The 12,563-nt window shown below is 48.7% G+C and overlaps 1 protein-coding gene across 11 annotated transcripts in view; it reads left to right on the top strand.

Annotated features, from left to right (window-relative positions):
* RASSF7 (Ras association domain family member 7) overlaps window positions 1–11,035 on the top strand; it is a 146,267-nt gene extending 135,232 nt beyond the window's left edge. For 9 of the 11 annotated variants that reach the window (XM_045012677.1, XM_045012676.1, XM_045012672.1 and 6 more), the window contains 3 exons: window positions 2,513–2,681; window positions 5,247–5,354; window positions 8,199–11,035. In XM_045012677.1, coding sequence (XP_044868612.1) covers window positions 2,513–2,681; window positions 5,247–5,354; window positions 8,199–8,230 — 309 coding nt within the window. In that variant the 3' untranslated portion in view covers window positions 8,231–11,035. Of the gene's footprint in view, window positions 1–2,512; window positions 2,682–5,246 lie in introns of all 11 variants that reach the window. The other 2 variants (XM_045012681.1, XM_045012680.1) reach the window with 2 other exon arrangements.
* The last annotated feature ends 1,528 nt before the right edge of the window (window positions 11,036–12,563 follow it).

The following is a 12,563-nucleotide window of genomic DNA, read 5'->3' as shown; positions in this document are numbered from 1 at the left end:
ACTCCATGCGGCAGGGAGGGAGGGAGCAGGGTGTGAACGCTGATGCTGGGCTAGGAGAGCGGCATGGGAGCTGGGCGGATGCTTGGCTTGGGCAAGTAAGCAGCCCTTCTGGCTTGCTGGTGGCACAAGGGCGCTGGGCTGTGTGAATTCTGGAGCCTGTGGGGTGATGTCTTTGGAAATACCCTACCTGAAAGTTTTGTTCCTGTTGGTGTAAAAAGGCTCTCATCCCTCCTGATCCCCCTAAGAAAGCAGGGCAGCTCTAGTGTGATGCCTGTTACAGATGACGTGTTTTCCCCCCTGCCTGATTTAACGTGAACACTTCTCCCCAGGACAGAGCAGCATTAGTTGCCCCTCGCTAGGGACGCTTACATTTGCAGCCATCGGAGCATCTTGCATGTTCGTGGGTGGCTCCGAGCTGGTAGCTGCAAACCCTGTTTTGTATTTGTGCTTGTAGTTTGCTTAAATAGAAGCACTAAGCACATGGCTTTAGTTTTAATTCCTTTTCTGTTTAGTAGACACTGGTGCCCTCTTGTGGACATATGGAGAACTGACCGTTCTTAAAATTCCTGCTTTATGATTGGTTTGATTATCCCAGTGCAAAGTGCAGCTTTGCTGGTATAGCTGCATCCACATGTCGGAGCACTTTGCCAGTGCGGGATACCAGTAAAGTGCTCCTAGTGTAGACATAGCCTCCGTCCATCTCCTCCGACGGGAATCATTCCTGCTGATTAAATACGGACTTTGAACGGCATTATTATTGTCACAAAGTATCGTGATTGTGTGACTAAAGCAGTTTTGCAGTCCAGTGTGTTTCTCTAACTTGGGCCCAGCAGCAGGTGGGGTAGCCGGAGAGAGGATCCTGTTAGATTCTCCTTCCCCTTCCCCCCACGCTGCCTCATCTCAGAGGAAACCCTAAGACTACTTCCCTGCGACTCTGTTCTCCCACCAGGCTGCGTGAAAGTGGAGTGACTGATTCAGGCTGTCAGTCTGTTCACCAGCCGTGGTGCAGGGACAGAGGGAAATACTAATCCCAGGCTGCAGATGGAGTCAATAGGCTTGAATGTGCCAGTCTTGTCCCGAGATGACCTGTATTCCGTTCCGATGCCTCTTGAAACCTTGTTCGCATTACAGCTGACGCTGCACTAGCTGCAAGTCCGTGCTGAAGATCCTGTAGCCAGGTTTCCCTATTCTTGGTGCACAGACTGCTAGCTATAGCCACAAGGACACTGACCTCCTTTGTAAAGTGCTTTGAGATCGACTGAGGAAAAGTGCTATATAAGAGCTATGTGTTAACGAGGATAGTGCTGTGGACCATGCTCTGGTCGTGCATAGCATGGTTTGTAACCAAAGCTCTTCAAACCCAAATGTAGACAGGACCCAGCTTGGTTTCCTGTGGTCCCTTCTGCCCTGAGGTCGAAATCCAGTCTCTGTTGGTCCAGCTCTGCTCCATTGTCTTCTCTGGAATAGTACCTAGGTGTAATCTGGATACTATGGTGTAGCCAAACTTGAGGTCTCTCAAGGACACCTGCCTTCCTTGGTTTTGCAAAGATGAGTTGGAAGGAGGAGGCGGAAGTGGAGGTGGGTGTAGTCAGAGCTCCAAATATGCAGCACCCAGTGAATTCAAAGCGTGCGTTTGTATCTCTTTGCAGACAGGCTTCTCCACCAGAACCCTGCAAGGAAGCCTTGAGCAAGAACCCTGCCTGCCTATGCTTGGCTGGCTGGGAAGCATGCTCTGTCTTTATCTAGTTCTGCCCTATGCGAGAGAAAGGAGGGCGAGTGTGACGAGGTGCCTAGTTGAGATTGAGTGCCGTGGGGTATTGTGGCAAGAGGCTCAAATGAGTTTGTGGGAAGGACGCTGCTGGAATTAGAAGGTCTGCCAGGTAGAAGAAGTAGCAGAAGGCCCATTCCAGTGAGTCTGATCAGGTGACTCAGAATAGACTCTTTTCTCATGGCTGGATAAGAGCCCCCATAGGAGAAGTGTCAGGTTGGTGTGTTGGTCCCTGTAGCACTCGCTGGTCTTCTCTGGCCCGGGTGCCCTGTCTGCGTTTTAATTTACATGTAAAAACGAACAGCAGGCACAGTCAGCAATGCGGCCTTCCGAGAACTGGCCTACAAGCGGCTTAAACACCTCAGGCAATGCTGGTTCTCTGTGTCATAGTCAGATCTGACCTAATAGGTGGAGGATGGCAGGTTCTGTTGTTGGCTTTGGAAGCATCATGCTAGTGCAGCCCAAAAGAGGGGGTGTGAAGTGCTGAGTAGTCACCACGTCTGTGCACAAGCTGGCATGCGTTTGGTATTGAGAGGAGTGACGTTCTTTGCCCTCTTGGTGGCCCTGCTGTCTCTTGATTTAGGGACTCGGAGGAGGTAGTAGGATGAAGGGTGAACAAGGGGAGGGGGACCAGGAGCCTTGCTGGCAGCTTCGTCTCTGGAGGTCCCATTGTATTGATACCCTTTCTGCTCGGCAGATGAGGCACAGCTGTGGAGCTTATCCTGTTCACCCTGTATTTTGCAGGCCCAGAATCAAGAGCTGGAGGAGTTAAATAAGGAGCTGAGGCAATGTAATTTGCAGCAGTTTATTCAGCAGACGGGAGCCACAGTGACTGTTTTGCAGTCCAGACCTGAGGATGAACCCCAGCTGGATCAAACTAACCACGAACTGCCAGCCTGCCAGAGAAACGGAGGTCAGAACGCAGTTTGGAGACTCATTTATTTAAAGAGAGGGGCGCTTGCTTTAAGACCTGCCACCATGCTGGGCTGAAATGCTGCTTTTAAAACCTCCTAACTCCATTCTAACTCTTGTCATCTCCCTGAGATTTCTTTGTCAAGATATCTCTAGCTTTCTCCTTCTGTTACCCGCCACTGCCTCCTGTCTGGTTCCTTCACCGCTTGGGTGTAGTTCAAATAGTGAAGCTGGATGGACTCGACCAAAATACTTCTGTAGTTACACGCATTGAGATTAGGGTCACCAGGGCTCCTGCTTCAGTGTCAGCCTATCTGCCAAGTGGGCTGGGAACAGATTGTCCTCACTGTGGCTAAGCGCATTGTGGGGTTTTTCATCTTTCTTTAGAGCAGAGGGCATAAGGCTCTGCTAGCGGCAGGATCTCGGGCCTAGAGGAGCAGAGGTCTGGTCTGATCTGACAGATCTGTGCTGCTGTAACTCACTACCTTGGGCGGTGTTAGATGCTGGATTTGGGGGGTTGGCTGCCTACCAGCGTACCCACCCCTTCTACTCCTTTCCTAGAGGGTGCAATTGTGGAACAGTCCGTAGGCCAAGGCTCTCAAACCGTGGCTCATTAAAACAGAAGTGGCTTCAGTGGGCGCTGGAGTTATTCTGCCCCCTGAAAGACAGGTTGCTTCTACTTAGGGGCCTAAGTATGGCGGTAGGAGCCTGGCTGTGGGTACTGGCATTGAAAATGTTGTCAGTAGTGGCTTGGTGGGAGTTGTTGTCAGCAAATGAGGGAGATAAAACCGTGGCTGGACCTCCCCCACTGCATCCACCAGTATGTGTGTGGTGGGTAGGGTGAGTGAGAGAGACCCAATTCCCGGCTTCTAGCAGCAGAGAGTAGAGGAGACTGTTCCACAGTCCCATGGGTCTGGGGGGGAGGGTGTTCCCATCTCCTGAGGTGATTGTCCCAGGGCTTCCCACCCCCTTTGGGCAGAAGTGGCCAGGCCTGGAGAGGCATGCGGTATGCTTGAGCCCTCTCCTCGCTGTGGTGCTGCAGAGGCTGTTTCCGCCCAGCCAGGAGGCAAGAAAGAGCTGAAGTGGGGAGAGGCTGTGGCCTCACGCTGCTCTCTTGCCATTGGCAGCTTTGCTCTGGGTCAGTAGCCCAAGTGTCTGAATTGGCCACTCTGCGTTCCAGCCTCTGGATGGCTGAGTGTGACATCACTAAGTGTACGTGTGTGGGTGGAGAAGCAGGTGGCTGAGAAACTGAACCTACCCATAATTCCAAATACCGTGGTAGGTGGCAGGAGGGGGAAAGGAACACAGAGCAGTGACAATTAGCTGGGAATCTGCTTCCGTTTAGTTACGGCTCTTTACGTACTGTGGGCCTGATCCTCCCCTGGTGTCAATCCGTACAGCTCCACTGACAGCGGTAGAGTTGTGCCTGTTGCACCAGTTGAGAGTCTGGCCCTGTATCTTTTTGACATCCTGCGATTCAGGAGACCAGACTGGTGTCTCCTAATGTGCAGAGACCAAACTTGTCTCTGTTCTGGTCGAGCTGGGACTGCAAGGCAAAGATGGGTTCTTCACGCAGCCACATGCAACTTTGGAAGTGGGGAGGGGAGTCCTTTCCTTCAGTGATCTTGGCTGAGTTGTGGCTGCGTTCATCCCTAAAAGCAGTTCAGCCTCTTTACACGGGAGGATAACATCAGAAGAGCTCTTGATTCCGAGGCCGAGTGCAGAGACATGAGTGGGATGGTGTGAAAAGCTCTTTTGCTGATGGGGAAGGAAGCGTTAATGCTAGCTAGTTTTCAAAGTGTTACCCGTGGTTTGTAACAAAGGGAGAAACACAGCCCCCTGGGGATTAGATGCTAGTTAGTTTAGGAAGAGCTGGTATAACGTCTTTACTCACAATGGACAGACATGTATGATATTCGTCCAACTTCCACTATAACTTGCCAAATCTTAGCCGAGGAGGCGTTCACTCGCCGCTGTCGCTGTGGATGCTGGCGTACATGAGATTTGTGTGTACTGATGATTCAGATCTAGACTGGAAAACCCGCCTTGTCTGCAGCACAAAGCAGAGAGCTCCCACGGTATGAAGGAAGTTAACCTGTGCAGCAGGCACAGCGCTATAAAGAACACTTGGTGTGTGGGGTGTGGAAGGCTACAGAGAAATGTTTGAGACGGGGATTATTCACAGGGACCTGAGTTGATGACGGTGGAGGAGGGACATGGAACAAAGGTTTCGTCACTTCTTCCAGTAGCACTACTACTTGCTGGGCCAGAAAGAAGCTGCTTTAGTGTAGCCTTAAAGGCTTCTCTGAGCCATATGAAATGTATGAGTGATTTAGAAAGAGGACCCCCAAGACTGAAGTCAGGGTAGGCTTTTCTCCACAACAGTCTAGAAGAGGGGAAGCCCCTTCTGATTCCCCCTTTATTACTGAGAAGAGTCCAGGCGCAGGCCCCAGACACGTTTTGCATGAACGTCCCTGCCGGGGAGCTCTGGACTGACCTGTTCCAAGGGTGCTAGCAAAACAAATCCAGCTTGACACTGAACCGTGAACTTGTTTCTCCTCCCTAGGCCTTCTCCATCCCAGCACAGACTCTCCTCCTCGATCAAGCGCCAAGCAGTTCCTCGGCCATCCACGGAACCTTCAGAACCCACTGGTGTCCAGCCTGAACCCCGAGGGTGTGTATGTTTGAACTGGCCTAAGCCCTGTTGTGCTCCTAATGCCCAATCTTGCCAAGCAGCCCTGCGAAAGGTCTGGTCTCCTTGCGACGGTGGCAGCTATCGCCTACGCGGAGGAGGCTGTGACCCAACTCTCAGACCACTTGGTGTTTCTCTCCTGCTCTCTCCTCCTTTCTCTGGTATTTGATTGCAAAATGAATAGCTCCTCTAAAACAGCAAAGGCTTGGTTTCCTGCAGTGCCTACCATAAATCCTTGTGCGTTAGGGCCCTTAAATATTAGTTAGCAAGAGGCAACCAGAGGATGAGGGATGGGATGGGGTCTGGCAGCCGTATTACTTGAAATGATGGGCTGTGGGGCCATGGTGCCATGTAGTGCAATAATGCATTAAAAGCATCCTGCTGTGTGATGTCTGCGCTATGAATAGGTGCCAACGTGACCGTGACGCTTATACCTGGCAGCATCCCCTTCTCTGTGTCCCACCACTAGGGAGAAGCTCGCTGCCAGACAAGCGCTGCAGTTGACTTTGCTCCCAAAGCCAGTGTCTTTGCTGTTCAGTTTAAAGGGTCATCTCTGCTAGTTCAAGCCTGTTTAAAACTCATTGGGTTGGGATGCAGTGTGCTGAGTGCTAGGAGCTTCCTCCCCAGCAAGGGCCAGGCATTGCTCTGCACACGCAGCAATGCATTTGCCTGCGCCCCCACTCCCATGATGCATTGCACTGCCAAAAGGACTCACGAATCCCTGCCCCTGTGCTGGTGGTTGCAGGAGACGTCCCACTGGTGTTAGCGAAATGGCACCGTGGGAGAGCCCAACGTAGAGCAGTTACAGCTCCCACCTGGAGAGTGTCTCTTGGTTTTTTTTATGATTCTCTGCAGAGAATCAAGTTATTGCTGTGCTGGGTCAGTTGGCCTGGTGCCCCCCCGGAGAGTGTGTCTGCACTTTTCCCCATCCCCACAGCCTCCTCCAGCTTAGCATGAACAAACCTCAGCAGCCATATGCAAAAGAGCCAAATGACCCCAGACCTTTAGGCCTGTCAGAGACTCCACACTTCAAAACTCAACCACGACACGTACTTGCTCCTAGCTAAGATGCTGGGCGCCAGTCTGCATGTTTGCTGCACCAGCACGCATGTCCTCTGCCCTCCTACACATACGAATTAGGGGGCCAGTGAGATGGATCAGAAGCTAAAAAGCTGTGGAGCAAGATGGGAATTCCCATGTGCAATCATTATTGCACCTCTGGCATGCAGACCTTCTTGCGTTGGTTAGAAATACCAACACCCTTGTAGTTGCAGTAGAAATACCAACACTCCATTAGTTGCAATTCAGATCCCCCTGAGAAATGCAGACACACCCAATCCTTCCGCATAGGGATACGCAGACTATATTTTACTGCAGAGCCTTGGTGCCATTTTAACACTTTAGTTCTGATTTTCACAACGAGCTTTTAAAAACTGTAAATAAATTGGTGGTTAGGGAATTAAATGGGGAGGGGGTGGGGAGATGAGGACTTACCCTGGACGGGGAAGGAGCCAAACAGGGATTTGTATCAGAGACATTAAATCCTTTATCTTGAAGGATGCTGGGTGCCAGTGGCTGAGACTGCAGCATCCTACCCTGACCAACAGGGAAAGTGCCACAGCTGCCCCCACCTCCCCGTAATGCACAGTCCCCTCTCCCAGGTGAAAGGACTGCTACAAACTCCACCCATCCATCTGAGACCTTTTCAGGGCACTTAGCCAAGGGGGTAGGCGTGCCGCTGCCCCGTGCCATGGATTGCAAATAAAGCACCTTCCTTCACAGACCAAGCGGTCGCTTCCGAGTCGCGCTCCTTTCTCACAACTGATTCTGATTTTTCATCCTCCTTCTGCTCTTGCTGGTCCTGGTGGAGGGGAATGGGGGCCTGCAAAGGAGAGGGTTTAGGTCCTGGACCAAAGCCCATCTAAGTCAACGGGAGGCTTGGGATCAAACCCTATAGGGATGTGTCTGTTGCCTGAATTTTCACTGGATGGTGTTTCTTCCTCCTTCATGGTGGAGGGGTGGGGGGCGAGGCATTGCCCAGCTAGTTATTGGGGGGCAGAAATGTGCCTTTGAGGAGGAGGGAGCGCTTCATGCTCTTCCCAGCAGCCCCCTTTGGAACTTGGCATCTAGCCCTACCTGGTTAATTCCAGGAAACCCTGGAGCACCTTCAAAGAGCTGCACAGGGCATGCCAAACCCTTCCCACCCAGCCTATGGCCCTGGAGTGAGTGGGGAAGAATGACTTTGCACAGATCTTCTTCATAACAGTGTTTTTCTATACCAGGCCTTGGCATCTCAGCCCCTTCCCCAGAACCAGCTTGGAACTGTCCAGTTAATTATGCTAATTTAACCTGCACCCCCCTTCTTGGTGCCTGCTCTCTTTAGCAGAAGCAAGTGAATTGTGCTGATCTTTTCTTTGGCCCTTTCCCCTCTCTGCTAAACATTTGCCCTTTTTATATCCTAAGAGACGGTGACCATAACATTGGGTCAGTATCAGAACACACAGCAGCATACGCTGTCTTGAGTACTTACAGATGCTGCGTAACACGAGCATTTCTCCACGTAGTCCAGCAAAGATCCGCCTGTAATTCTCCCTTGTAGCATTTTAAGAGTATAAACACCAGACCCGGAATATTGTATCAGCTCATTTCACTAGAGGGAATCATCATGGTGTCTGTAGGTTCATCTCCACTCCCTTTAGATTGAAGGATATACTTTTATGTTGCAAATGCATGGTTGCAGCATACATCTTCCTTGTTTCCTTTTCTTATTAAAAACACTAACCCACCAAGATGGGGTCACTTAGTTTATTTTTGTATGTCTTGCAGTCGTATCAACAAGGCAGAGCATCTGGAGGTAGAAAGGCCCAGCCACTGGAGGAGTGATTTGCCTTGCAAGTGTAACTGTATATAAGTAAAACCATGTTCCATATAGATATATATATTTTTTTTACTCCTTTGTATCATGAATGGATGTTGATGGCCATATGAAGTGTTTTTACAGACTGATGTGTTTTAAGTAACAACAAAAACAATTCCATCCCATTTGGATGAAAAAGACCTGTTGTGGGTTTTTTTAAATGCTTTGTCTATTTTTAAAAAAAAAAGATGCTAATATTTCTGGGAATCCAGGTAGCCCTCATAAGATGCATCAAACGACGAAAGACCCTTGTCGATAAAGCAAAGGACTGCCTTTGATGAGGGGTACAAGACTTTTCTGGGCTAAACAAATGCTAAGCACATAGTGGGTCTTCTGTGCCATGCTCTGATGTTCGCTTCCCAGGGGATACTATGTGCTACTGCTGTACAGTGAAGGACCCATGGAAGCCAGGATTGTGTCCCATATAACGCACTGTGACTCTCCCGTGGTCGCTCGTGTTAATACCCAACATGTGAGGAAAATGGATGTTTATCGGGAAACGTAACGAACTATCCAGCTGTCTGGGAGATGGGGAACTCTATTCGTAGTCCTGCGGAAGCCAGGTTCGTACGATCTGGGGGAGAACTTGTACAACCTGTTGCTCTTTGGACCAGGCAGCATCATGACTAGGAGCAATCTGCCTGATGCTGAACAGAATCAGCAAAGACTTTCCAGATGTGGTATAATGGGACTGAGGGGCTGCTGGTGATGTCTTGTGCCAAGTGCATCATCTTCCAAAAGCGTCATTTGCAAAGTAGAGGGGACTTGAGATGGAATAGCTGGAGTGACGTCTAGTTCCTAATGAACCGCAACTCTCACTCTGTGAGTCTTGATATTTGTATTTACATACTGGACCCCTCCTGCTTTTTAAAACACATTCAGGTCATTGAAAAAATGGAGGTAAAAATGTTAATGACTGAATGGCAAACTGGCATATGCATGAAGTTTCCAGTAGGGCTGTCTTTGCTACAGGTAGCTTCACCCTGACCTGGGAATCATTGTCCTTCAACCTCCACCCATATAACTCCTCCAGAGATGTCTGCCTCTCTGTCTTAAGGCCAGTTCGATAGGTTGCATGTCTGCCTACCATGCCCTGTAACTCTGCAAAAGCTCTGTCTACACCTGGTTCCATATTGCAGAAGCCCAGATGTACATCGAACTGAGCCAGGATTGGAGAGATCTGTGGGTCAGGGGAAAGGAAAGCTGAACACGTGCTTTGTGGGGAGTGTCTTGGCCGTTGTCCCCTAATACTAAATGCGATATGTATTATTGCCATTAACCAGTATTTCCAGCCATTCACCCTTTTCCTAATGGAAGTACTGAAAAGAGTGGTTCATTGGTCGGGTATTTGCCGCTCTCATTTGTCAAGACAGCTCTCTTGTGCCTGCTCACTGCTTACGTTGGCAAACAAGTTTATTCGGATGGTGGCTTACTGTAACCTGAGCAACCCATTGGTTTTCTGCTGGGGCTGTCTCTGCCCTAGTTGCCCTAAAATACACAGCGGAGAATCCGAATGCTCCTCCTTGAAAACGCTCTGGTTCAGAACCAGGCTGCTGTTCATGTCATACAATATACATGAGCTAAAAGGGGAGAAGTAGAAGGGAAACAGCCTCTTGCTGCTATTCTGCGCTTATTATGGTAGCACCTATAGGCCCCAGTTGAGATCAGGGTCCCGTTGTGGTAGGTGCTGCACCAGGTGTATGACACAGTTCCTACCCGTAGAAGCTTGCTGCCTGGTCTTTCATTGTGAGTTCTCTTTAAGATTCCAAAGGATAGAACCCAAAAATTCCTTCCTCCTTTTAAAAAAATAAAATAAATACATTCTAATGCATGCTGCATTAGTAACATTTCTGATATAGATGCGTCCCAAACCAAAGATGACCATTGTGTTCTGTTTCTCCTCTCCGGGTGAGCAACAGGCTGTGTTGCTGGTCTGAGACTTTTAGGAGCAGAGAGAGGAATTGACTCCAAACATTCTGTAGTGCTCATTCATCAGTTTTTAGAAACCTCTGCTTTCCAGGGCTGAGTAACTGCTTAGCTTTTCTTGCAGATTTCTGACCCATTTGACTAGGTGTGAGTGGATACCATTCAACTTGAAACTCTCCAATGTGGGGGGAGGGGGAGAGCAGGTATGGTCAGAAAAGAGACTGTAAACAGGACATTGGGATTAATATTCATTTTGAGATTTGTTGAGTGTTCCACCCAATTCTAAAAACCAAGCTGCGTTCTCCAATCTTACTCAATGTACAAATTGGATAGGGTTGACAGGCAAAAACTTGACGTTTGTCTAAACAAAACAGGCTTGAACTGCAAGAGACTGGGAACAGGTGAGCACATCTTGGAAGTTGCTTTTCTCACCATAATCCTGTTTTTTTAAAGTGTTATCAAAACCTCCATCAGAACAAGCTCTTTAACAAGTGCACGTTATTGGGCTGTGTGATATGGGGAATGATGGAAACGCTGTCTAACATTTCATGCTGAATGTTTTTACTTGATGGCCAGTAAAAAATTACTTCTATTTCAACATGTTTTTCCATATTTTAATTGTGAATTGGAAATGGGCAAGTCTAGGGAATGGGACTGGATGGTACCTAGAGGGCCCCAAAGGCCTGATTTTTGTTTTACAAATGTCCTATTACTGTATACAAAAATGTGACTTGGATGCTGTGTTCTTTGTAAAAACACTTTCTATGTATGAATGTATCCTGTGTTCTCAAACATTGTCCGGTTTAAATAAACGTATAGAAAGGATTTGTGTCAAGTGATTTCCATAATGTGTGTGACTTCAGACACTTAGTGGGGGCCTCTCTTGCTCTCCCCCAAATATATGTTTCCTTCAAAAGTTTCTGAACAAGAAGCCTATCCTCCTTCACAAAATTATCCCACTTGCTTTCCATCTTGCCCGCAGAAGCAGCATACTGGAGAATTCTGAAGCCTTCTCTCTTCTCCCACTCCCCCCTCACACTCTCACTCTCTCTCTCTCATATGAGTTCCTAGCATCTGCAACCAAGATCTAAGCCCCACATTGCTAGGTGTTGGACATACCCTTAGTGGGAGACCAGCCCTCTCCTGAACAGTTTACATTCTAAGGGTGATTTTCAAAAGCACTTCAGAGACAGGAGCATAAATCCCACTGACCTCCAATGGGGTTTGTGCTTCCAATTCAGGAGCTTCTGAAAATCCCACCCAAAACAAACAAGGCATGAAGAATACCCCCATTTTACAGATGGGGAACTGAGGCTCAGAGATTAAGTGACTTGCCCAAGGTCCCAGAGTCTGTGGCACTGCTGGGAACTGAACTCAGATGTCTTAAGTCCCAGTCCAATCCTTTATCCTTCTGTGTATGAATAAATACACACCCACTATAACATTTCTCGACCTCCTGAACACCCAATGGCTGGCTGGCAGGAATTGGGGCATAGGAAGGTTTAGGGTAGCTGTATTTGATATTAATGCACACATACTCCAGTAGGACCCTACTGTTCCTCTTGTTGAGCTGGAGGATACCAGCTACTCTGTATACCAACCCAACTGTTTGATTTACATTATTGAATTCTATTATGGGGCTCTACTCATCTGTAACTCTGGCCTTTCCATGCACCTAGCTAGCCCCTGAATTGTCAGCTGTTGAGGGAAGCTGAGCTGCAGACCTGCCCTGCCCTTTAGTCTCTGGTTTCAGGTGTGCTCTGCATCTCCAGTGAGATTACCCTAACCTGGAGGAGTGCTGCATTCTTCCCCCTCCCCAACCCCAGTGGTTCTCTCTTAACTCTTCCCATCAGCCTCAATGCATCCGACCTCCTAGTGAGGCAGCTGGCAGACTCACTGAGCATGTCATATAATGGAGCTGACCAGGGCAGCAGGTAAGGCCTTGTGTAAAAGGAAGAAATGTTGGGAGTGGCAGGGAGTTCTTTATCTTCCCCTGCTCTGAACCCATGAAGGGACAAATCCCATGTGACTGGAAGTGCCAAGGCCCAGAAGTGTAACCTCAAGACAGTGTATGTACAATGGAGTGATATCTTCATGGTAAGTAAGCAGTTCTCCCCATAATCCCCCTCTTGCCATTCACATGTGCAGTGAATTAGAGCTTTAGCTATTTGATGATCATGAGGGTAAAAATCATTTGATGCGGTTTTTTAAAACCCTAAAGTGCTTTACAAACAACAGACTAAGATAATCATCACTGAAAAAGCAGCCATCTCTGGGATGAAACATGGCAGCTTTTTAATATTGCACAACACTTTAGGACAGGAAGTGCAGAGCACTGTATTAGATGA

Source organism: Mauremys mutica, chromosome 4 (genome assembly GCF_020497125.1).
Source record: "Mauremys mutica isolate MM-2020 ecotype Southern chromosome 4, ASM2049712v1, whole genome shotgun sequence".
NCBI classification, from domain to species: Eukaryota; Metazoa; Chordata; order Testudines; family Geoemydidae; genus Mauremys; species Mauremys mutica.
The sequence above is the reverse complement of the archived record's forward strand: the minus strand, read 5'-3'. Positions and strand labels throughout refer to the sequence as shown.